The sequence below is a fragment of the Hipposideros armiger genome, unplaced genomic scaffold (genome assembly GCF_001890085.2).
Source record: "Hipposideros armiger isolate ML-2016 unplaced genomic scaffold, ASM189008v1 scaffold_882, whole genome shotgun sequence".
NCBI classification, from domain to species: Eukaryota; Metazoa; Chordata; class Mammalia; order Chiroptera; family Hipposideridae; genus Hipposideros; species Hipposideros armiger.
In genome coordinates, this window is record NW_017732232.1 from 160533 (window position 1) to 185675 (window position 25143).

The window sequence follows — 25143 nt, forward strand, 5'->3', positions numbered from 1 at the left end:
AGCCAATCCTGTCCTTTGAAGTTTTGCGAGACCTATAAAACAAATGAAATCACCATTATGTGAATAGTATCCTTTAAAAAATTTTATAAATGAAACTATGATAGTTTTATTTTCATTTTTAATTTTACTTCAGAGCCACATGTACGTACCCAAAGAGCCACATGTGGCTCACAAGCCCGCAGTTTGCCAACCCCTGGCGGCTGTTCCGTCTCAAAAGTTTGCTGACCCCTGACCTAGCTTTCCCCCTGCAGGACTGAGACACTCCCCCACCTTTTGGGAATTCCAGCAGCTGAGTCCATCTCTAGAAATTTACTTCAGCTGAAGAGAACACCTGTACTCAGGTCATGTCCTATCCAAAAGAGTGACACCGCCTTGTGAGCTGAATCACAGTTCACTCCTTTACACAGGAGTGTAAAGTTATGGCTCCTTTGTCTCAAAGCAGGACAACTCTAAAGGGCCATCTCAACACCAGGGCTTTCCATGAAACTGTATGAGTTCAACATGTAACTGCATTGAAATTCAGCTTTTCTCTTTGAATAATTCTGTTGCCTTTACTCCTACAAAATGTTGATATTGAGAGTGCTGCTCAAAACACTTCACACAGGCAAATCTCCATCTTAGAGTCTGCTTTCCAGAGATACTGATTTAAGACAATTAGTGTTAGCAGTGGTCTAAATAGATAGATTTTAATATGGGATATTGAAGCTGGATGCCCTGGCAGCCAGCTGGCACAGAGGAAAGAATTAATTGTAATAGCAGAGAGCCTTCCAGAGATCATTGAATTGTCAGTTTTTACAACAAACACTGCCGGTGACAGATCTCCGGTTGGAAACGGTGAGACTCTGAGGCTTGAGTTGGGGACATTTGGGATGATGAGCTCGTAAACATTAACTCCAGATCCCTTGAATCCTCTGGGATTGAGGATGAGGCCCAGCCCTTCCTTGTAAAGGAGAGAGCATGCCTCCATTGCTCAAAAGTGAGGTGGTGATCTCTGTCTCACAAGACATCGTGAGCACCCCTCAGCACCCAGCCGTAGCACCCTTTTATCCTCCCAGCTGTGGAAGTGCTAGGCATGCTAAGGGAGATAAGGACTATGCCCCCAAGGGCTCCTGAAGTCACCTCCCAATAAACTTCTAGTGATTTCTGCAGGAACTGGTCAGTATGCACTGCAAGGAGTTGGGAAAATAGAATTGGGTTTACATCCTGAGGGTCCTGTACCAAAAGAAGTAGAATTTAAAATTGGATAAGGACTCCTTAGTTTATTGATAAGGGAGAACTATCCTATGATAAAGGATTGCACACCTTGACAAAAACCTCAGAAAACAATGCCCATACACTGTTATAAGATGGTTCTTACAAGCATGGAAAAAGTGCTAGCCCATAATAAGTAAAGTAGAAATGCCAAAAATGCCATGGCACACATAGAAGAAAGGAATTTTAAAACTTCACAAAAGTGACCACACTGCTGGATATGCTGCATAAGGCCAGAAAGCCCACCAGTTAACCATATTCTGAGACAGCTGGAAGGTGCCCCATTCACCAAAGCAGTAGTAAGGCACTGGTGAGAGAAACACCATCATCCTTGAGAAGCTCACTGGTAGCTATCCTCTATTGGTAAACTCATGATAATCAATGCTATAAGAAATGTGTTCTCTGATAGTAAGGATGATAGAATCTTGAAAATATAGAGGCCAAAGACAGCATCTAACCATCAGAAGCAAAGTGGGTGCAGCTGTCATAAAGAGTGGCTATGCTGGAGTGACTATCATAGGCGCCAACTCAGAGAGTTGTGGAAATAATTAATAGCACACAGCATGTTACTATGAGCAGCTGATAAAGATTTTCCTCTATGTGCAAAATAAAAAAAAATTAAATATAGATGGTCAGTAGGCTGAAAGCAGTCACTTCAATAAAAAGTCATGATTCCTATCCCAGCTTCTGAATTTCAGCCAGTTTTTATGCCTGGATACCATTGAGAAAAAAGAAGGGAAGGAGGGAGGGAGGGAGGGGGGAGAGGAGAGAGAGAGAGAGAGAGAGAGAGAGAGAGAGAGAGAGAGAGGTCCCACACTTAGATGGTTCATATTGCTGTGAACCATTTACAAAATGACATGCAAGGCTGCCATCTTTGAGGAGGGCCCAGACGAGGAAAGTGTTCTGTAGCAGATAAAGACTAGACTAGGTAAAAGCTACACCAGCCTGTGAGGCCATATTGTATTAGAGGTTTGGGTAACGGAAAATTATTCCTTCTGTTTTTCATTGTTGTTTACTGTTTTGTATGGCAAACTCCATTAGGAGAATCACAAGGTCTTTGAACACGACTGTACCATTTTCAGTGGAGAATCATACACTATTCAAAAAAATAAATAAAAAATGCTTCTGGCAGGTTACTAGGCTCTGGTATGGAAAGAGTACCTAACTGTGGAAAATTGAGTTACCATGTAGCTTGAACTTCCAATTGTGACCTGAGTTCTGTCAGATCCTTCAAGTCACAAGCAAGGCAGGCCTAGTAGCAATACATTATAACATGGAAATTTTACATATAAGGTCAGAAACATGCAGGGCCAGATAGAAACTATAAGCTACAGCAACAAGTGGCCTAGAGCCTCATTACACCCACTACCAGCACCTTTCCCCCTGCCCACATCTATGACCATGGAGGAGTTTGTTTTGTCTAGCTGATGAAGGAGGCGGAGCCTCATCTGCAGCTGAACTTCAGTCCCTCTCAGGAGTGTCCCCAAAAGGTAACAATGATAGGAAGTCCCCTGCATGGCACAGCTTCAGTTTTAGGAACACCTACTTTTACAGAGGTGATAATTCATCCTGCTGTCCTTCCTTTTCAAAGTTTCTCTCGAATAAAAGGCCAACAAAAATCATATAAAATATGCTCAAGATTTTTTACAGGGTGGAAGTAGATTAAAATGCACAAGGTGTGGGGTTGGGGGCTCCAGTGGATGTTGTGATGCACAACCTAGAGACCTCATTTCAGAACTGTCAGCAGATAATAGTTCTCAGCTGAGTCTTTCTCTATGTGTTGCCTTCAGTCAAAGAGAGCTGTCTTGCTCTACCCTGAAGCGACCCACATCTCATGACTGGTCAATATGAAGATAGTAAGGCCTTACCCCTTGCCTCAAGGCTGGATGACTCTGATGATTCTTTCCAGATTCAGAGCCCTTAATGGACAGAGTGAAGCTTGTGTTAAGACTGAATCACAGTTCACCTTCTCTCTGCCCAAACTTACTTCCTTCACTCCAACACAGATGTTGATATCAAAGGCACCAAAAATTTTTCTATATGCAAGCCTTCATCTCAGAGTCGGATTCTTGTACTAAATAACATGCACACTCCTTAAGAAAATCTGAACTCTTTATCAGCTGTGCAGGCATACCTTGGGCATATTGCGGGTTCAGTTCCAGACCACTGCAATAAAGTATCACAATAAAGTGAGTCGTAATCTTTTGAATAGGGGAGGTTCTTGCCTTCAACTTGTAAAAAACACATTTGTGAAGTGCAGTAATACAAGGTATGACTGTATTACCATGCCAAATAACTTTAGTTCAGCCCAACGCCTAGGCCTTCATTGGACAACAGGATAACCCAAACTTACATGTTAGAATCCAAGAAAGCTTAGACATTTTTAATACAGTATTAGGAATGAGGAATTGAAGCTAGAGTGTTGATCCAGCAAAAAGTCACTATTCCTAGTAATCTCTCCTGGATACCTGGAGTACCGTATATATGATGAAGAGTGGTGGTCATAATTAGACAATAGAGGGAGATTTCTGGCACAATAAAGTATTGGGTAGATACTTACAGTTCCCCAGGATAAGCCATTTGCCTAACCAATATCCTATATTGTGACCTGTTTGTTGCATGGAGAAAGTGATAGCCCATAAGTAAAGTAGAAATGCCAAAAAATGCCATGGCAGACACAGAAAAAAGGAATTAAAAAAAAAACTTTCTCCAAGGTTAAGATTCAAGAATATGTGTATATCATGTCAGTTTTCTGGTATTACAATGAGGTAAACCCTCTAAATTTTTACATTGGAGTGGGGTAATTGTTGCCTCCTGAGAGAGAAATTTTAAAATGAAAGAGCAGAGATGCAATGCTATATAGAGGAGACAGGATAGCTATATAGCCATGAATACATAAATGTAAGCTGACTGGATGGTTAAGAATGCTAAAGAATAAATGTGGGAATCAGTAAGGGCTAAGATTAAACCAAATACTACAGAAAAGAAACTTGAAGATAAGAGTTTTGTCAGCTCCTATCCAACCACAGTCCTATGAAAAGAGCTTTGGCCATCAGCTTTCAAATATGATACATTTAGCCCACTGGCAAAACCATCCTTATACTGAGATGAATAAAACAAGCTATTAGCTTCAAGGGCTTAATACTCTAAGTCTGCCCTTTGACACATGGAACACTTGTGCAATAATGATAAAAATCATATATCTGAGTCAGTAAACTTTGATGGCCAGAGATTGGATCATGAAAAATTTATCATAGGAGAATTGCCATGTTGTGAAGGTTTTAGGGATATGGACTAGCTAAGCTTTCTTTTCTAACAGAACTACTCCCATTGCTTCACCTGTTTTTATTTCTCTATGATTTTTACAGAAAAATATTCTTGATTTTATTCTGTCTTGAAATCTTCTATCACTTTGGACACTGCAGATTCTACCCATGAAAGATTTCTGTCTGTCTGCCCAGTGTGGATTTATCTCCTGAGTATTAATCTCTTAATGATTTATCTGTTATAACTTTTTATCTTGTGTGAGGTATCAGTGCTACTTTCCAGTGGTAGACCTTATTTTTGCTGCTAAATTGCTTTCTTCTCTTCCTCATTCATGGACATGTAGAATGCAGGACTCTCCTGAAGGAGGTGCTACATCACTGTCACAATACAAGTATTAGCCAAAGAAATGTGAGGAAACATACAGAAATATCTGAAAAGGAACTTTAGGCAACATCAAGAGTTTCTGCCAGCTCTCTTTCTAAATGTCCCAAATAAGGCCTGCTCCTTGAGTCTGGAATCTGGAATGAGAAGACACGTGGAGCAGATCCACAGAAGTTGATCCACAGCCACTGACATCTATCATGAAAAAGAAGTAAATGTGTGTTGTTGTAGGCCAGTGTGATTTGGGGGGTTGTTTTTAATTAATAAGGCTCATAAAATTTATTTACTGGATTAGGAAATAATAAAAATAAAATACCTTAACAGCAAATTAGAATTGCATATTGAATCTATTTTAGATGACATGTCAATAAGAGTGATACTGTTTAAACAAAAGATTAAAGTTATTTAAAATTCATATTAATACAAAATTAAAAAATTTAAATAAGAAGGCATCTGCAATCCAGAGTTACTAAAAAAAACAACAACAAAAAAATCGTTTCTTTGTCTTTTGGTTGTAAAAATTTAAGATGAAGTTAACTAATCTTCTTATCACTTAACGATCACTTGTGAGCATTTAAGGAGAGCGCTCTCCCTCTCCAGCAAACCCTTGCAAGACTGTTTATCTTTGACATGTCATATAAGTCATGACCAGGAACAGGAAGGATGATCTTCTGGGTTCTCATTACATATACAAAATATCTCTCCATCTCCTTTGGATCTTATGCCATCAATGGTGCTTCCATCTGTCACTCCTTATGCTATCATCTACATACCAATATTATTCCCAGGGATTAAAGGCCTACTCAACTCATAATCCATACTTACTCCTGTCCATAAAGCTTAGTAACTTCAAATAATCATATGGGCAATCCATCCAAAACTCTAGTCTCTCTCCACTTCTTGTCTTTCTCATATCTAAAAAAATTTGGTTTCACCTCAATTTAGTCTTCTGTTAGTCTCCAATTCCCATAGAAATCCTGTATCTTGTGCTGCCATTAACTTATTTTTTCCTGAAATCCAAGTTGTATGTATCTCACCCTCTGTGCACCATCTATCACCTTTGCAGCTTACTTTCTCTAGTAGCCAACTAAAATTACTTCATTATATTGAGAATTCATCGCATTGAGTTGTAGACTTTATCTTTATGCATCTGTCTCCTTCTGTTTTCACTCCCCCTTTTTACCATCCTTAAATTAGGTGGTTCTTCATTATTTTTATGAGTTTTTAAGCACTTTCAACTCTTGTTTTCTCTCCCTCTCCCACACTTCTCTGGAAAAACCTCAAACCTGTTTAAACTGAAGTCTATACATTCTGTGTATAAAATCTGTATAATTCAACTCAACTGGAAATACTCATAACCATGCTGATAAGTTTCTGTTTTAATTCATGAGCCTCAAATAGACAAGTAGCACTGCCTAAAAATAATACTACATGCCCTAAATAATTTTGCTTTCCCAGGCTTTGGTATAAATATTTCAGAAATTTCCTTTTAACAAATATATTTGCATATGGTCTTCTAGTTTGCTTAATTGAATATGCACAATATAAGACTTCAATTGTATTCTTTATTTTCAAACATTTCTGACAGTCTTCTTTTACTTCCTGGCCTTTGCACTACTGTCCTCTCAGCCTATAATGCTGCAGTTCTGTGCATTGCTAGCTCCCTCGTATTCTGCAAGTCTTCCTTCAGGTGTCACTCCTTAGAGAGCCCTTCCCTAATCACCTTATTCAAGGAACTACTTTATTATCCTCTGTTAGGCTGCCTTGTTGAATCCTTCATAGCACTAGTCACAGTATGCAATTACCTCCATTTTTTTTCCTTTTATCATATATTTTTATATCTAGAAACTAGACTCAAGGGGAGGACATTTGTCTGTTTTGTACTTTGCTGTATCTTCAGTGCCAAGTATGTATGGCAAACAGTATGTACTCAAGAAATATTTTTTGACTAATGAATAAATGAATGAAAATCATATACGAATCACTAAATAACACTCTGATACATTTTTTTAAAAATCTATGGAGTGAAAGGGGAATAGTACATAGTTTTCAAACTCTTCTGTGGGATTCTGTTCCCATCTTTAACTTCTTGACTATAGGCTGTGAATAATTGTACCATGGGATTAAGTGGGTAGTTAAATAAACAGATACTTTGAAGTATCTTTTTGCACTTGGTCTACCATTTGTCATCAGAGACCTGATGATACAAACTTAATGTTTTGATGCTTCTTATAGGTGACTTCACCTTCAAAGGAATCTCAACATCCATGGGCAAGAATCATCCACAACTCAAACACCTCTGCTCACCTCAACAGACAAAACAGATATCTATAATGTAATACCAAGGACACATATTCAGAATTTTCATGAACCTAGGTTAATCCCCATTGGAATTCTGCACATTAGAAATATTAATAATTCATTCACTCCTGAGAATTCCTTGTAAATTTACCCCTCTGTCAAAAAGATTATAAGTAGATAAACCCAATCTACTTTCTTCTTCATATCTCCATCTAACATGGTCAAAAGATAGATAGTTTTATATTTAGGTCACACAAGAGGTATTAAAACCCCCAGATATTGTGGATTTTCCCAATAGAATTTTAAAATGTATTTATTTGTTTTTCTAATAATAGTAGCACAATTGTAACCAATATAAACTATCATAATTTGTATAAGCTATGAATTTCTGAGCATGTGTTTTGCCACAGTACCTATGTTAACCATGGTATTTACATAAAATTTTCTGGTGGAATGTAGAGAAATATGATTGTGGTAATGCAGAAGACAGATTATTTGTGTTATGAAGCACAGGTTAGATGTGAATTAGACTCATTATTTTTCCTTTATTCCCACAGGTTCCCTCCAATAAGTACCTATTGATTCATTTTTTTACAGCAACTTTCTCCTGCTGACAGATTAGGTATCTCCAGACTTGGCATTCAAAAGTTGAGTTCATAAAGGGGTGTATTCAGTTATTTGCTCAACTATTCTCTTTACAAAACCCGAGATGATCACATTTTCAATCCATTAACAGGTAAACCATGAATTATGTATCCTTTAATAGAAATATTATTTGAAGGATTGCAAACTTCAATACATGCAAGGACCAAATAGATAAAATAAATGAATAAAACAGTCTGGAATAAACAAAAATTAAGGCGAGAGATGAAACAGCTGTTATTTAACTCCTCCTAATCATTACTATCAGAGTAGGTGAGTCTAGTATTAACAAGCCTTATGATATTTTTGAAAAGAAATTTGTAGTACTAGCAACAAAGTGTATGTGTGTATGTGTACATGTATTTAATTTCAATTCATTTTAATGGAAAACAAGTCTTCTGCAGGCTATGTCCTTCACCAGTGTGCCAGTTAATAATAACCTCAATATTATTTTTCTTTAAAATATTTAAGTAATAAACATTAATAAATCATTTTAAAATGTTTGCTTCACAAAGTTCAATTTACATAAAACTGTTCCATGTTATGATATATGTATCAAAGCAATATTTTCCAGATATACTCATTATATACTATTATAACTATAAAAGCAATTACATAGACGTACATATCTAGAAAGGGATAGACCTACACAAATAATTTTTAGCTGTGAAAAATTTATACTATTTCTCTTTTGTCTTTAAAAATAAAGGTGGTTATGTTAAAGAAGAAATTAAATGGGTGATTGGATTGGGCAATATGAAAAAAGAAAAAGAGGAGAAAGAAAATGGCTAAATCAGATATAAGAGACTTTCAGAAAGTACATTAAGATTAAAAAATCACAAGCCTAAACAATAAACTCCCTATATAGTGACACAGAAATTTGGCCACTCTTCAATAGGAGAGCAATTTTGGGTAATATTTAGCCTGATGGTTACTCTTTTCCTACCAGACATTTCTTCCCATCACCATTGAGCATGGAAACACAGCAAAAGCAGAGCACAGAAAAAAAATATCACTGGGTAATAAGGTAGTGGTAAGATATCTAGGACTTCCCAAAACGTGTGAGGGGGAATGTATCTGTGTGTTTTTAGGGGTCTTTGCAGTAGGAAATAAAACAGCAAGACCTAAGACTACAGAACTAAAGGGGATAAGGGTTTGTAAATAATTAAAATGTGAATTATGAGCAAGTGAAGTCCCCATTCAAAATTGGAGTATATTTGACTAACAGTAGTTAAAAGATGTCTCAGAGAACATTTCAAATGGATATTGCAAACTGAAGAATATTTGACTAACAGTGCATAACAATTGTCTCTTCTAAAGACATTCATGTTTAAATAGAGATCAAGTAATAAGTGCAGCAATAATGTAAGTGGCATGGGTTAGATAATGGGAAGAACAGAGAATGGTAATGATGGGATTTTTCCTGTTGTTCCAGAAATTATACTAGATATATAATTGTGTATTTTACCTAAAGTCAAGATTACTCTTCTCTTGTAAGCTTATTATATTTGCTTATTATAAAAAAAAAACCTGAAAGTTTTTTTTTTCAAAAAAGGACAACAAATATACATACAGAAAAAAAATCAGTGAAGCTTTTATGAATATTTACATGGGCAAAATGAATTAATTTAGAATAATTTTTAAAAACCAGATATTTTGTCCAGAAAAAAATAAAAGTGTGAGTTGCCTAGTGGTGAACAGCTGAATTTTCTCATTAATATGCTTCTTGTTTTTCCTGATCATTGATTCATAGGTAAAAGGCTTTGCATGAATAATTTTCACTATACTGCAAGGTCATTAACAAGAACTTCTGCCCATCTGTGATGATTTTATGTGCCAACTTAAATACTCCATAGTACTTAGATATTTGGTTAAACGACAATCTAGATGTTTCTGTGAAGGTGTTTTCTAGATGACAATAACATTTCAAACAATGAACTATGAGTAAAGCAGATCATCATCCAGAATGTCGATGGTCCTCATTCAATAAGCTGACGGTCTTGAGAAAAACTTCCTAAAGGAAGAGGGGTGTTTGTCTCCAGATGTCCTCAGACTTGAGATGCAACATTCACTCTTCCCTCTACCCACATGTCCAGCCTACCACCTTACCCTGCAAAACTGAAGTGTCAGCCCCCACAATCACATGGTCAATTCCTTAAAATAAATCTCTTTCTCTCTGTATGTACACATATGTAATTGATTTTGTTTTTCTGGATATTCTTGACTAATATGCCAACATTTCCATTATTAAATTGTTATGGTTCCTAGCAAGGAACATTGGAATTTTAAATGAAAAAAAATAGCATTTATGTTAGCATTCAAAAAATTAAAATACTTAGGTATAAATCTAGATATGTATAAGATCTGTATGATGAAAATTAACAAATTCTGATGAAAGGAATCAAAGAATAACTAAATAAATGAAGAGATAATCCATGTTCATGGAGAGCAAAACTCAACATTGCCAAGATGTCAATTCTTCCCAAATTGATCTACACATTCAACACAGTTCCAATCAAAATTCCATTAAGTTATTTTGAGGATATTGACAAATGCAGAAAAGACAGTCTTTTCAGCAAATGGTCCATAAACAACTAGATATCCACATGAAGAAAAAAAAGAATTTAGACATATACCTTACACTCCATACAAAAATTAACTCAAAATTGATAGAAGACCTAAATATAAAATGGGAAATTATGAAACTCCCAGAAGACAACACATGAAAAAATCTAGATGGCCTATGACTTTTTATATTTAACATCAAAGACATGATGAAGGTAAGATTAATTGATAAGCTGGACTTAATCAAATTAAAAACATCTGTTCTGTGAAAGACACTGTCAAGAGAATATGAAGACAAGCCATAGACTGGAAGAAAATATTTACAAACCCTGTGATAAAGAACTGTTATCCAAAATATACAAAGAACTTTAAAACTCAGCAGTAAGAAAATGAAAAACTTGATTTGAAAATAGACAAAAGATCTGAACAAATATCTCACCAAAGAAGATATAGGTGGCAAATAAGTGTATGAAAAGATGTTTCATACCATATGTCATCAGGAAAATGCAAGTTAAAACAACAATAACACTAAACACCTATAAGAATGGTCAAAAGACGAAACACCAAATACACCAGATACTGGTGAGGATGTGGAGCAACATGAACTCTCTTTCATTACAGCCACTTGGAAGACAATTCAGGTTTCTTACAAAGGTAAGCATAATCTTACTATCAATCTTACCCACAACTATGCTCCTTGATATTTACCCAAATGAGTTGAAAACTTATGTAAACACACACACAAACACACACAAACAATAACAACAACAGCAAAACAAAAGAAAACAAACAAACAAACAAACAAAAACTGCACATGGATGTTTATAGTAGCTTTATGATTGCCAAAACTTGGAAGTAACCAAGAGGTCCTTCAGTAGGTATTTGGATAAATACTGTGGTATATCCTATATCCAGACATTGGAATATTATTCAGTGTTGCAAAGAAATGAGCTTTTAAGTGTGAAACATATGGAGGAAACATTAGAGCATATTACTGAGTAAAAGAAGCCAATATAAAAGGGCTACATACTGTATAATTCCAACTATATGACTTCTGGGAAACTATAGAGACAGTAAAGTAGATCAGTGCTTGCTATGGGTTAGTGAGCACAGAGGAGTTTTAGGGCAGTGAAGCCACTCTGTATGATACAATAATGGTCGATACATGTCATTGCATATCTGTCAGAGCACACAGAATGTACCAACACCAAGAGTGAACCTTAATGTAAACTATGGACTGTGGGTGACAATGATATTATTTGTCAAAGTAGTTTCATTGGTTTTAACAAATGAAGTGCTCTGGTGTGGGATGCTGATAGTGGGGGAGGCTGTGCATGTTTGGAGGTAAGAGTATATGGGAAATCTCTGTACTTCCTGCACAACATTGCTGTAAACCTATAATTGCTCTAAATATAGTCTATTAAAAAAACTGTCATGGGCCATTAAAAAACCCACTATGAGACTCCAAGTGTCTGTCCATTTATTTCTAGTTAAAGCTGAGGTCACAGCCAGCAATTAAAACATGATTTACATTAAGTTAAAGGATAAAGTAGCATTTTAAAAGCAGCTGCCATTACTTGCATTATTTATTCATTGGGTACTGTGTATTGCAGAATTGTGCTGAATAAAGACAAATGTATTCTCATTATTGAAGAACTTACAGTCCAAAGATAGAATGGAAATTCAGGAACAACTTGAATTTCTCAGGATCATCAAAACAGCATTCTAATGGGAGGAAGACAGTCCAAAATACTCTTATGTGGATAAGTCTTCTTACCCAATATTGGTATTTATGGTTCTTGTACCTAATTGCATATTGAGAAGAAACAGACTATCCTCAATTTGGCCCAAGTGTTGGCCTGTATGTTTTTTTATTAACTTGGCAAATTGTTATGGATGCACATTTTATGAATCTAATAATATTAAACAAGTGACACTAAAATACACTCTAAACACTAAATTGTTCACATATGGGCAGGGGAATCTCTTGAGTCTCACTGAACCGTTATCAGTCATTCAGAAGCGTTCACCTCATAATAAAAGTGCTATGCTTATCGAATTTAGAAACAGCAGCATTATACAATTGGGGAGTTCAAACATCTCTTCTAGATGTTTAAATATACGAATATGTTCCCATAACTAGTTCTTGGTATGCTTTTGTTTTGTTATTTGTGGGTTTGTTTTGTTCTGTTTGGGCCAGATGAACAGTTTCCCCTAGTTTAACCTAAAACTTAATATAGGAATTAAAGCCACTTTCCTCTTGCAGATTTTTTTCTTGCAACTTTCCCATTAGAGGAGACAGTTTGACATTGTGGAGCTGTAGAATATTATGATCCCTCTGAAACCTTTGTCCCACTACTCTTCCTTCCCACTTCCTGTCCTAAAGAACTGAATTACTTCAAATTTCCCAATTGCACCAGCATTTTATTTTCTCTAACATCACACATATTCTTTCCTCTGCTTGCAACATTCTATCCTCCCTCTGCCTCCCATACTTCTTAGCCTCATGGAGCCATACTGTAATTTATTTCTTTTACAATCTACTGGCTCGGAGTCAGTAAACTTTGTGTCTGGTTAAATGTTATATTTTATTCATCCCTGTGTTCCCATGCCCTCACACATTGCCTGGCCCTTAGCAATTGCTCAGGAAATGCATATTACTCCATTGCCATCAGCCAGTGGTGTTTTATTTAAAATCCAAAATATATGTGTTTACTGTTTAAAATTCAAACGTTAACCTAGAGAATTTAGTATCCTAACCATGCATGGCCCACCTCCTCCCTTCCAAGTACATTTTAACTTAAATAAACTGTTTTGTTCTTGCAGTTTCTGCAAGTTAAGAAGTCAGTGTGGTACAGATGCATTAATGCAAGCAGGATTTGCCTAGACATCAATAAACTTGAAAGGCTCCCCAGTGGGCCACTTGTAGTGTCAATAAAGGCTCATAATTACTTGCTCCTTTGAGAGTTTTAGACCCAACTCCCAAGTTCGCTCTGCTGGGAATAGAGGCTCCAGAACTGAGATGTTCTTTACTTCCTAAACCTTGGGCGAAGAATGTCAAACATGGGAGGGACCTCTGGGTTTTTTTTTGTTTGTTCGTTTATTTGTTTTTTTGCCAGAGAGCTGGCTGTTAGCCTTATTTTAAGCTCTCATGGGACTAGTAACTGAGAACTCCTCTTCTTGCCCCACTCCACTGGAGGCTTGATGGTGGACCTCACCATTTCCCGGACTTGTGTGGGTGTAAACCCCAGCGGCCAAGAACGGATGATGACAGTTGGAGCCCACTGCTCAATTTGAAGGAACAAGGAATGCAATTGAGAAGTTGGGGGCGGAGTGGGGCGAAGGACTTGGGACCAGCGCCTGTACATGGGGGGAATTCCTGGCTTCCAGGCGCTGTCTCACGCTAGGGGTGCCTCTGGGATTCATGGCCACCAGCCTCGCGGTGAAGAGTCAAACCAGACGGGGGACAACCGACGCAGCAAGCTTCTCTCTGGGTGAGGGAGGGAACCATAGGGCAGTGGAGAAGTACTCAGCCTGAAGACTGGAACCCAGGACTGGGAAAAGGCCCCTGCCACATAACACAACAGAAGTGAGGGAACACTAGGAGAGAGGCAAGGGAGAAAATGCGAGGACAAATACCTGTCATTGAGACTTTTGGGGACGAGTTTGTCCTTCTTTTCTCCCTGCCTCCCTCCTCCTTCCTCCCTCCTTTCCTTCCTTCCTTCCTTCCTTCCTTCCTTCCTTCCTTCCTTCCTTCCTCCCTTCTTCCTTCCCCTCCCTCCTTCTTTCCTTCCTTCCCTCCTTTCTTCTTCTTTCCTATTTTTCTTTGCATGTGTGGATGTATTTGCCTTTTAAAAAGAAGGGCCTTGGCGACTTTTACTGAGAATCTTGTTTCTCCTCAGTGAAGTTTAAGTAGGATGGGAGTTTCCTTGACTTCTGCGTGAGTAGCTTACAAATGGTAATGCAAGAGAGTCACATAAATATCCATAAAGTGCCTAATGACACTTCTGTCGTCACTTGTTGCCTACAGGCTTCTGAGTCGGGGTTGTCATCCTCCACCAACCCTGAGTGGGCGATAGGCTAATCGGTTCATGTGTGCACTTGTACTTGTGAGGTGTGCACGGATGACAAAACGCCTTCCTCTTCAGAAGCCTCCTTCTCCTGATCCACTCTACTTGGGATGGCTTGTGAATACGTGTGTGCGCGCGCATGTGTGTATTGAGCAAAGGCGCTTGGAAGAAGGGACCCTTCTTGTAACGCATCTCCAGTCCTATATGAAGAATTTCACCACCACGAAACGCCCCTAATCTGCCCGCAGCACAGTGCCCTCTTCACGCTGATGGGGACAGACTGCCTCGGAGCTTCTCTGTCCCTGGAGCTGGCGCTTTGGTGTTCAGGGGGAGCTGCCTGACTTCCTCTTGGAATGCTGAGCTTTCCCCGGGGTGTAGGAGTGCTGGTTCCTGTGAGTGAGTGAGTGAGTGAGTGAGTGAGTGAGTGAGTGAGTGAGTGAGTGAGTACACGACTATGAGCTTCTCAGTGCGAGCGAGCTAAGCGGCAACAACAGCCTCCGCCTCCTCAGTCCGGTGATTGGCTGGGTTTGCTCATCATTTCCCTGCTAAGAAAAGGGAAGGGCCAGTGACGCCCCCAACCCAGCTGCAGAAGCGGCCGACACCTCCAATGCACAAGGTGTCTTGTCTTTAAAGAAACCTGAGCCCCAGGGAGGCGGCGCGGAGCTACCCCGCAGGGCTGGCGCGAACCGGGAGGGAGAGCGCTGGGCAGCGCTGGAGCAGCAACGGGAGCCCTGCCACAGAGGACCCTCGAGACCTGCTCCTGAGATCCCGGCTCCACGATCTCCTCGCATTTTACAGATTCAGCCCCTCATCCCCCGAGACGATATCTCCCAAAACGGAGCTTTTATATCCAGAGAAGGTGCCGGTGCTGGGGCAATCAGGACTTTCCCGGGCACCCAAGATGCGTTCCATTAGGAAGAGGTGGACGATCTGCACGATAAGTCTGCTTCTGATCTTTTATAAGACAAAAGAAATAGCAAGAACTGAGGAGCGCCAGGAGACGCAACTCATCGGGTAAATGCAAAGCTTCATTTCAGGATATGACAAAAAGTCAAGCCATAAATGATATGCAAATATAGATGATAGAGTGAGGGTTGGGATAGACTGTGTGTTCGTATAAGCTTGTGTGTGTTTTGTCTCATGAATTAAATAACAAAGGCAGTTGTTCAGGCGTGTTCCCAGTAAGAAGAGTTCAACTTGTCCCTGTGCGGTGGTAGTGACAGTTGTGTTGGTGACGGGGGCTCGCACGCCAAAGGGGAAGTCACTGCAGAAGTGTCAACAAAGAACGTGTGCCCTTGTCCTTTTTATCCGTGGGCAGAACTCAAGTGAGATGTCTTTATTCACCATCTGGTTGCCCTTCGTTCTTTCTTACCCTATCACTCTAGGAAATGCTAGAGAAAGCTGGCTTTCTGAAAGGCTAAAGTTAAAGCCCAGAAAGCAGGGAACGAGTCTCCACTGTTTCTTTACACTTCTTTGGCGTTGGGTAGATCTGTGTCTTAGTTTGAATTAGAAACTCCAGCACAATCAAGGATACTTCCTTATTTGCTCTTTCGTGGGTGAAACACATGGGCGTCATGGTTACAGTTTTGGAAACTGGGTGCTGTAGCTTCACACAGACTACATTTCTGCCTTTTTTCTTTCTTTCTTTCTTTCTTTCTTTCTTTCTTTTTTTCTTTTTTGTTTTTTTTTTAGTTTGTCTAAATGAGTTCAAAATCTTTCCCCACCCCAGTAAGTTCTTTAAATATCACACTTCCTTCCTCCCTCCCCCTGGCCTCTGTGTCTTTGAAGTTTACCCAGGAGGTGGCTGCAACTTTGTGTTGCTTACATAGCTTGGAAGCGTTTTCTGAGGATGTGAACCTGGTTGTCAACTGTGTTCAAAGTCCTGTTTCGGAAATCCTCCCTCATCCAGGGGCTTCCGCTATTGGAAACTCCTCACTGGCTGAGATGCCCGCTTGGTTTTTATTTTCCTTGACATTTATTAAAACGAAGAATCTCTCTCTCTCTCTCTCTCTCTCTCTCTCTCTCTCTCTCTCTCTCTCTCTGTGACATAGGGCTGCTAAAACGTGCACACACAAGAACTTCATGCACTCCATTTCTTAATATCCCTTGCTCCTCCCTAAGTAATGAGCATTTAAGAAGCAGTCTTATCCTTACAGAAGGAATTGCCGATTGATAGAAACGAAGCTAGCCAGAAGTACAGTCGAAAGGAATTGAAAGAGAATGAAAAAACCTAATAAGAAATGGGCTAGATGGTCGTTCTGCATCAACAAATCTGCTATAAATGGTCTATTCTGGGCGGGGGGAGGGATACGGAACTGTATGAGGTCGTTTACACAGGGTTGCAAAGGCAGTCTAGCTCAATTGCCAGAAAAGAAGGACTTTGGGCAGGGGCGTGGGCATCCCCGGCAGACCTGTCTGTGCTTCCCAGGCAGACAAAGGGGTCTGTAGGAAGGTGATGAACTAGCTCGTGGGGGAGAGGCGTAGGCTGGGGCGTGGGGGTCCAGGCTCTTTGTTCCCTTCCGGGCTGGTGGGCTCCGAGCACAAGCCTGAGCCCAGACAAAGCGACCAAGCTCCGCCAGGACTCCGAGGGTTCGGGCCCACGGCTTGAGACCAGGGAGAGCAGGAGTGGGAGACGCCACACGCTGCCAAGGCGCCCACTCCGGGCCTCCCTAAACCGCCCGCTGGAAGGAGGCGCGCACCGCAAGTCCCTCTAGGGTAAATAACAGACCCGGGACGGTCCACAGTCCTCCTGTGGCCTTTTCCTGGACGCCGCGGGCCAGTGGGCGCTGCCCAGGGGGCAAGGGAAGAGCAGGCGGCGCAGGTACGGGCGCGGTGGTTGGGCTGGCCCGGTTGGGTTTCGCTCGCACCCTTTCCCGGCTGAGCTTTTCTTCCCTGCTCGCCTGAGAAAGGCTGGGGTGGGCTCCTGAGTTCATCACCCGGGAACGAGGTGTGCACGGGGGTCTATCCCCTCCTCCCGAGAGCTGTTCGCGAAGGTGGGAGAATGAATGAGGAGACCAGGGAAGCCTTTATTGTAGGAATCAGGCCCCCTTTAAAAAAAAAATCTCTTTTCCTGCTCAACCAGCAACCGGGCTCCTCCTCCTTAATTAAAACCCACTATGACAGGTGTGAGGGGGGCCAGGCCGAGAGCCGCTGCCGGCGTGGCGCTCCTGCTCGCGCCCCGCAGTGTCCTGGCTGCAGCGGCCATGAACTTGGCTCTGGCGGGAGCAATGCGAGGACGACCCGTCCCCCTAAGCACTCTTTCCCTTTTTCATCAAGATAAACCGTTTAACGGAAAAAAGTGTGATATTTGCTCATGATTTCGTTTCAACTCCCATATAGTCAGTCCTTCTGGTCGAGGAGTTGACTCATCAAACGATCATCTCATTGACTCTCTACCCAAGCCACGTGGAGTGGCTACTTTTGAGATGAGTAAACTAGAGTAGAGGTTTGGCCACAGAGCCCAGGCCCATATTCAAAAGTGAGGTAAGAGACGTAGCCTTTAGGGGGTACTGCGTGCCTTGGGAGTGAGCAGTAGATTCAATTAAGAGCCTTCCATAGTCCTCATATCTTAGAACACCCTTCCCCCACCCCACCCCCACACACACATTCATATTTAGCTTCCCTGCTACCATTTTGCAATAGGCAGACAGTGTCTTTGTCTGTTGGATCAAGTCCATCTAGACTAGTCAGCAATATTACTCTCATACACAATGTTGAGCAGTCATTCCAGGCAGAAGGAAAAAGAATAGCACAAATTTCCTACCAACCATCCACATTCTCATATGTCCACAGGAATACTAGTGGCATGTTTTTTTATAAGGGACTCTTCGAAAATAGGTCAAGTAATTATTGGACATTTCAAACTGATATTTCCTTCCATGCAAACCTATTAATTGCCTGGCGTGATGACTAGTTAATAGAGTTGATCTCAAAGCTCAAAGGACATTGGAGATATGAAGTGGTCTATTCTTGACTGACATTTTTTCTTAGTGGGAAAAATGGCACTTGCCTCACAATTGGCCCATGATTTCACTGGCTCTGTATGCTCTTTGGGAATAACTGGAAATGTGTTAACTTAAGGGTCCTCAGATAAAAATACGAGGGTATGTTCATTTAATGAGATAATGCATTTGAGAGTGTAGCATGCACTTCAATATCATACAAATATGTTTGGATTGTAGTCATTAAAAATTGCCACATGCCATTTTTTTGGTTGACTACAAATAAGACTTTAACTTACTTTTTTTTATCACCTTAGAGATCTTTTTCAATTTGTGTACCTTAGGTTTTCTTACCAGTATTAGTTCTGAAACTTATGACAGAACTGACAGTGGAGATAAGCATTCATACTGAGAGTGTCACCATTGTCAGCAAAGTTTCTTCTAGGGTAGAACACTTGTAAATCAGGAAACCCAGAATCTGCACTTTACTTCATATGTTACATTTGGAATTCTGCTAAAAGTCATAAAGCAGTAAGGTAAGGTAGTACATCTCTCATCTTTATTTTTTGTTGTTTGACACAGGCAATGAAAACACACAACTGTCTCCTGTTTGTTTTCAGGCTTAGTTGGATGCAAGTTCTTTTCTTTTAAATAACTGTAAAAATTTGATATTAAGGAAGAAATTTTACCTAGTCCAAAGGAAACACATTCATTCCCAAACCAAGTAATAAAGAGTTTTCAGAGGGGTTGAATGCAGGGCTTCTGGGACCTAATTTCATGGAACAAAATCAATCATATTTGTTATTACTGCAGAATTAATAGAATAAATTGTACTCATGTCTGACAACTCATATTTCAAATAGAAAAATATTTGTAACTATTAGTAACATAACTAATGATTAGTTTCCATGACTAGTATTGTGTGGATGACCATCTAAGTGGGTTTTCCTTATCTCCTTATAAGCAGGAATATATTATAATATGTATTGCTTTATGCTGCATTATTTCCTTGATGTGTTTTATATTTTTTTCCTTGAGAAGTACATATTGAGTCTTTCTGTATATAGCCCTACACAAGAAATGTTTTCAGTGCAGCTGTTTATCAATTACGGCCAGTCTGGAATGGGAAACTAGTAGGGTGTGGCAACATCCTTCATGTCTTGCTTGCGTTCAAGGGAAGAGAAAGCCTTTTCTAAGACAGAATACTGCCAAGGTCACAAATGAAAAATCCCTTGGGACCCACTTAACTTTATACAAAGAAATGTGCTCCAGAGCCTCAGATTGCTCTAAGCCTAGCCTTCTTACACAGGAATTTCATTGGCTTCAAAACGTGTGACTAGTTGTAGCTGTTTTCATTCAAAGTCCTTTCTAGTGATAAAAGTCTGAAATTTGGTTTACAGTCAGTTCAATGTAAACAATTCAAGAGCAGAGTTATATAGCAGTATTTCATCAATATAAAACTGATTTAAACTTTTAAACCATATATAAATATATATTTAAATCTTAGAGGTTCTGAAATGACTTTATACAGATAGGTATATCATAACAATCATTCTGCCATGTAAAAATGTATCCGTATCTACATCAGGAAAGCAGTCTTCTAGAGATATTTAAAAATGCCAGCCCATGTGTATTTTTACTTCTCCTATAAAAATTTATTGGCTGTAGAAGTAATTATTATAATTATCGCAATCTGTGGTTAGAAAGAGATGACATTGACAGGCCAACTATTAACAACATGGAAATTGGAACAATTCCTACTCCTAGAAATGGTGAGTTTGTGCCATATTCTTAAAGGCATATCTCCGAAAGTGTGAAGGTTAACATCTGTGTATATCCACATTTTCATTCATATATAGTTATTATCATTAGACATGTAATATAAAAATTAACTTCTGGGCCACTGAGTAGTAAATTGCTCCCCATGTTTTCTTGCATCCTAAATGACCTCTATAAAATGATTATTATTAGTCATGCATAGGCATACAAATGTACCATTTTCATCAGTAGGATAGATTAAATATTAATTTTTACAGTGTTCTAAATTTCACAAGGGGTAGTTGCATATGATGCTTTGAGTTGCTTCAAATTGGAACAACAGGTTTAAAAAAGAATGCAGACCAAAATACCAAACTATAAGTCTCCAATTACAGAATTCATCCAACAGCTGTTTCACAAGCAGTGTTTCCATTGATAGTAGCAGAGGATTGCCTACATAATAAACACAGATTTAGACTTTGTGACAGAACAAATAGTCATGTTGCTTTTTAATTATATTTTTGAGATTCTAAAAAATTAAAAGTTCACATATAAAGAAATAAATGCAGATATTGAAAAGCCACATAAACAGGTGGCTTTTCAATTCTCTGAATCTGGGTTTACATCTATAAAGTAGCAAGAAAACAGCCTATTGAACAATGAGCTTGTTTAGCTATAAGTGTTGTAATGTCATAAATGTTATCATAGGTATCTGTCACCGTCACCGTTATCTCCAGTACCCCTGCTACCACCATGACACATAATATACTTGCCTGACACTATTGATTGGAGGAAGTAGCACAGTTGATTCTTTTGATATAATAGAAAACACCAATAATAATGGGTACTCAATGAGTTTTCTCCCCACTGCAATTTTTGTCTCCCCTCTCCCGCCACCAATTATCAGGAAAGTGTCTCTTGTTGTGATGATATTTTGAGACGCAATATAACGTTAGAAATTAGCAATTACATAGTGCTTTATAAATTACTTTCACATACGGAATTCCACTTAGTACCCACAAATTCATTGCAAATTAGATAATGTTATGGCAATTTCCAAGGTGAGATAAATCCTCAGTGGCCTAGAAGCAGAATGTTGTCCAAGGTCATATAGGCTGGCAAGTGATAGAATCACCAACATGTCCAGATCACCTGATATTAAAGGGTCTTCTTACTACAAAACAGAAGTTCTTTCTATTATGTCTGTATGCCTTCTGTGAACATAAAGTTACAATCTTGGGAGTCACAATTATACAGATGCAGAAGAATTGGCCAAACATCCTGTTCTATTGTCTAAACACAGCAGGAAGGGATGGGCTAAAGTGGAACAGAACTTTGATGGGAATTTTTTTTTTTTAATACCACAAGGCCTTTTCTTTTCCTTTTTTTTCAGAATTTTCTTTTTCATCCAGGTAACATTGATTTATATTGGTTTACCAGGGTTTATATTGGTTTATAACATTGTATAATTTTCAGGTCTATAACATTATAATTTAATATCTGTGTATGCTACAGCATGCTCAACACCAAAGGTCGAGTTTCCATTTGTAACTAACTATACAGTTTACCCCTTTTACTCATTTCACCCTACTCTCACCCCTTGCTCCTCTGCTAACCACCAATCTGTTGTCTGCATCTATTAATTTGTTTTTATTTCCTATTTGTTCATTTTGATTTTTTTATTCCACATATGAATAAAATCATATGGTATATGTCTTTCTCCATCTGACTTATTTCACTTAGCATAATACTTTCAGAATCCATCCATGTTGTTGCAAATGGCAATGTTTCATCTTTTTATAGCTGAGTAGTATTCCAGTACGTGTGTGTGTGTGTGTGTGTACGTAACACATCTTCTTTATCCATTCATCTGTCCATAGACGCTTGACTTGTTTTTATATCTTATCAATTTTAAATAATGCTGCTATGAACATAGGGTTGCATATTTCTTTTCTAATTAGTGTTTTCATATTCTTTGGATGAATACCCAGAAGTAGAACAGCTAGATCATATGGCAGTTCTACTCTTAATTTTTTGAGGAACCTTCATACTATTTTTGATAGTGGCTACATTAATTTATAATCCTAACAGTGAACAATGGTTCCCTTTTCACCACATCCTCTCCAACACTTGTTATTTCTCATTTTTAAAAAAATAATAATCAGGTGTGAGCTGATACCATGATTCTGATTTGCATTGCCCTAATAGTCATGTTGAACCTTTTTCGATGTACCTCTGGCCATCTGTATGTCTTCTTTGGAAAAAAGTCTATTCAGATGTTCTGCTTTTTTTTTTTAAGTTTTTTTTTTAATTGGGAAATTGGGGGATGGGAACAGCACTGGGGAATTGGGGAAGGGGAACAGACAAGTTGCTGTCCTTTTGTTCTTCAGTCTAGTTGTGGAGGATGTTGCTTCACTGGCCCAAGTTAGCACCTTCATTGCACTCTTCCCGGGCGAGACAGATCAGTCGCCGGCTTCTGGACGGCTGCTCACTGCGGCTGCTGGCCGCTCACACTGGCTGCTGGCTACACACGGTAGCCCATGGCAACCCACTGCAGCAGGGGCTGCACCCTATGCTGTCCCTGGTGACTCAAGGCAGCCCAGCTCCAGGTTGAGCTGTTGTTCAGCATCTTAGCTGTAGAGGGCAGTGTCACTGGCCCTCATATGTGGGATCCGAACCAGGCCCTCTGGCGTCCCAAGCCAGCTCTTAACCAATGTGCCACTCGGCCGGCCCTGTTCTGCCTTTCTTTTTAATCGGGTTGTTTTTGTTGTTGAGTTATGTGAGCTCTTTATGTATTTTGGATAGTAATCCCTTTATTGGATTTGCAAATATCTCTTCCCATTTGGTAGGTGGTTTCCTTTGCTGTCAATGGCTTTTTCTTTATATGAAAATGGCTTCATGTCAAAAAGAATAAGAGTAATAATTATCCTGATAGAGTTATATTCACTTTATAATATCTTTTATCATACTCATATCATACATCTTCTAACATGTAGAAAAATTATATCTACAATTTGTCACCACTAATCTAAATCAAGTTACGTATTATGGAACTTAGACAAAATTATTCTTACTTTCACAAAGATGGCATTTTTACTTTGTTTCAGAGATGGTGAACTGTGTTTAAGTCGATCACTTGTCAATAGTTCTGATAAAATCATTCGAAAGGCTGGCTCTTCAATCTTCCAGCACTCTGTAGAAGGTTGGAAAATCAATTCCTCTTTGGTCCTGGAGATAAGGTGAGTTTCTTTAATAAGGCATAATACATTTTACACCATGTTCTTGAATATGTTGGGCTTGGTGGACTTATATTGAAAACTTGATTTATAGTTTAACTATGAATACTTTAATAAAAGAATGAATCAGCTCTACTTAATGTTATTCACTGAAGAATACGAAACCATAAAACTGAAATCATACAGCCTGAAATTTAAGAATGAATATGTGAGTTTTAAATATACTGTCTTTATACTAATGGAATAAGATATTCTAGAGAGTACTAATATTTAACATACTGTTCTCCACTCAATTACTCAGTTACACATATATTTTGAGAATTATTTTAACTTCCCTATTAAGTTTTCATACTGATCTTGTCTTTTCTCACACTAGATGAAAATAGAGCTTATTCAACTTCTATTTTGCTGACAATTGTAAATACATTTGACTTACTCTATCAATAGGTATTTTTATGTTAGCTCCTGTAATAAAAGTCTCAATAAATATGCCCTAAATAGGTAAAAATATGAAAATAAGCTTTCTAGAACACTGGTTTATTCTTTGTAAGAATTTGGCATTTTAGCTGAAACAAGCTCTTGAAGTCAAAGTCGGTGTCTACATATATACGCTATGTCTTATTTTCTTCAGTTGTACTCCTATTACTAGTAAGAAAGGTAGGACCAGACTTTCCTAATTATAGAGGAAGCAAGCAGATAATTTTTTTTCCTATAGTTACATTACTGTGTGGGTTGGTATGTTTAATTAGAACATTTTGGTATATCAGAACTATTTAAAAGTTTGAGAAAATAACCACCCTTAACATAATAAAATCATTGCGTTTTTCTAGCATTGACAAAATTCTAATTATTCAATGTTTGGATATTAACATAGATTTTGTAAGAGCAGTTAGTGGTTTAGAAGATAAACTCTTGATCTGTTTAGGTTACCACTCTACTACTCGCTTTTTGGATCATACCCATATATAATGTAATTATAAGCAACTTGAAGGAAGAATCTACTACCTTCATCTTTAGAGTATGCGTAGCAATTCATAGAACTCATTGCAGCAAAGGCACCCTCTACATGTTGAAATATACTTGAAAGAATATCTGAAAATTAAAGAGATGAGTCAGGGAAATAGAGAGATGGTTAGACTACATTGTACGAAAGCTTTGGAAGTATACTGGAAAGGGAAACAGAAATCAGATCACGGCAATGTCAAATGGTGTAATGTTTGGTTGCTGTTAGTTTAGAGGGAACATTGTATATTTGTAGGTGGAGTACAAGAATGCAAAGATGAATCTGATGGCTGAGTTTATGAATTGTTATCTTTGGGGTAGAATATAGTTAGCAAGCAAGGTTACTTCAACTGCATGGGAACAAAAACTTAAAGCCAATGTTAAAAATTAGGAGATTCCTTATACAAGTACATATTTTCATATACTCTTGAGAAACTCAAAACTTTGAGATTCTGGATCTGTATTCCTCATAAGAACTAGTTGGCTAAAGCCAGCACTAGCCATGGTCTCTCTAGTTTGACATTTTTACACCTGGAGCTCCCTTATTTCATGATACCTACCTAGTACTTTCCTCATTATGTCACACTCTTATACCCACATTTGAATTTAGAAACCCTGAAGAGATGAGATATTTATGAGAAAAAAGCTACAGGATGTGGGCTAGATGGAGTCGTAAATACAGGTGTGGTTTAGTTTAGAATACAGTAAGGCTTCATATTTCTTGGAGGT

General features: G+C 38.7%; 1 protein-coding gene across 1 annotated transcript in view; it reads left to right on the forward strand.

Annotated features, from left to right (window-relative positions):
* Positions 1 to 15069: 15069 nt before the first annotated feature.
* The window catches only part of ST8SIA4 (ST8 alpha-N-acetyl-neuraminide alpha-2,8-sialyltransferase 4), a 102578-nt gene continuing 92504 nt past the window's right edge, over positions 15070 to 25143 (forward strand). The window contains 2 exon segments of the mRNA XM_019630045.1: positions 15070 to 15491; positions 23284 to 23415. Coding sequence (XP_019485590.1) covers positions 15085 to 15491; positions 23284 to 23415 — 539 coding nt within the window. The 5' untranslated portion in view covers positions 15070 to 15084.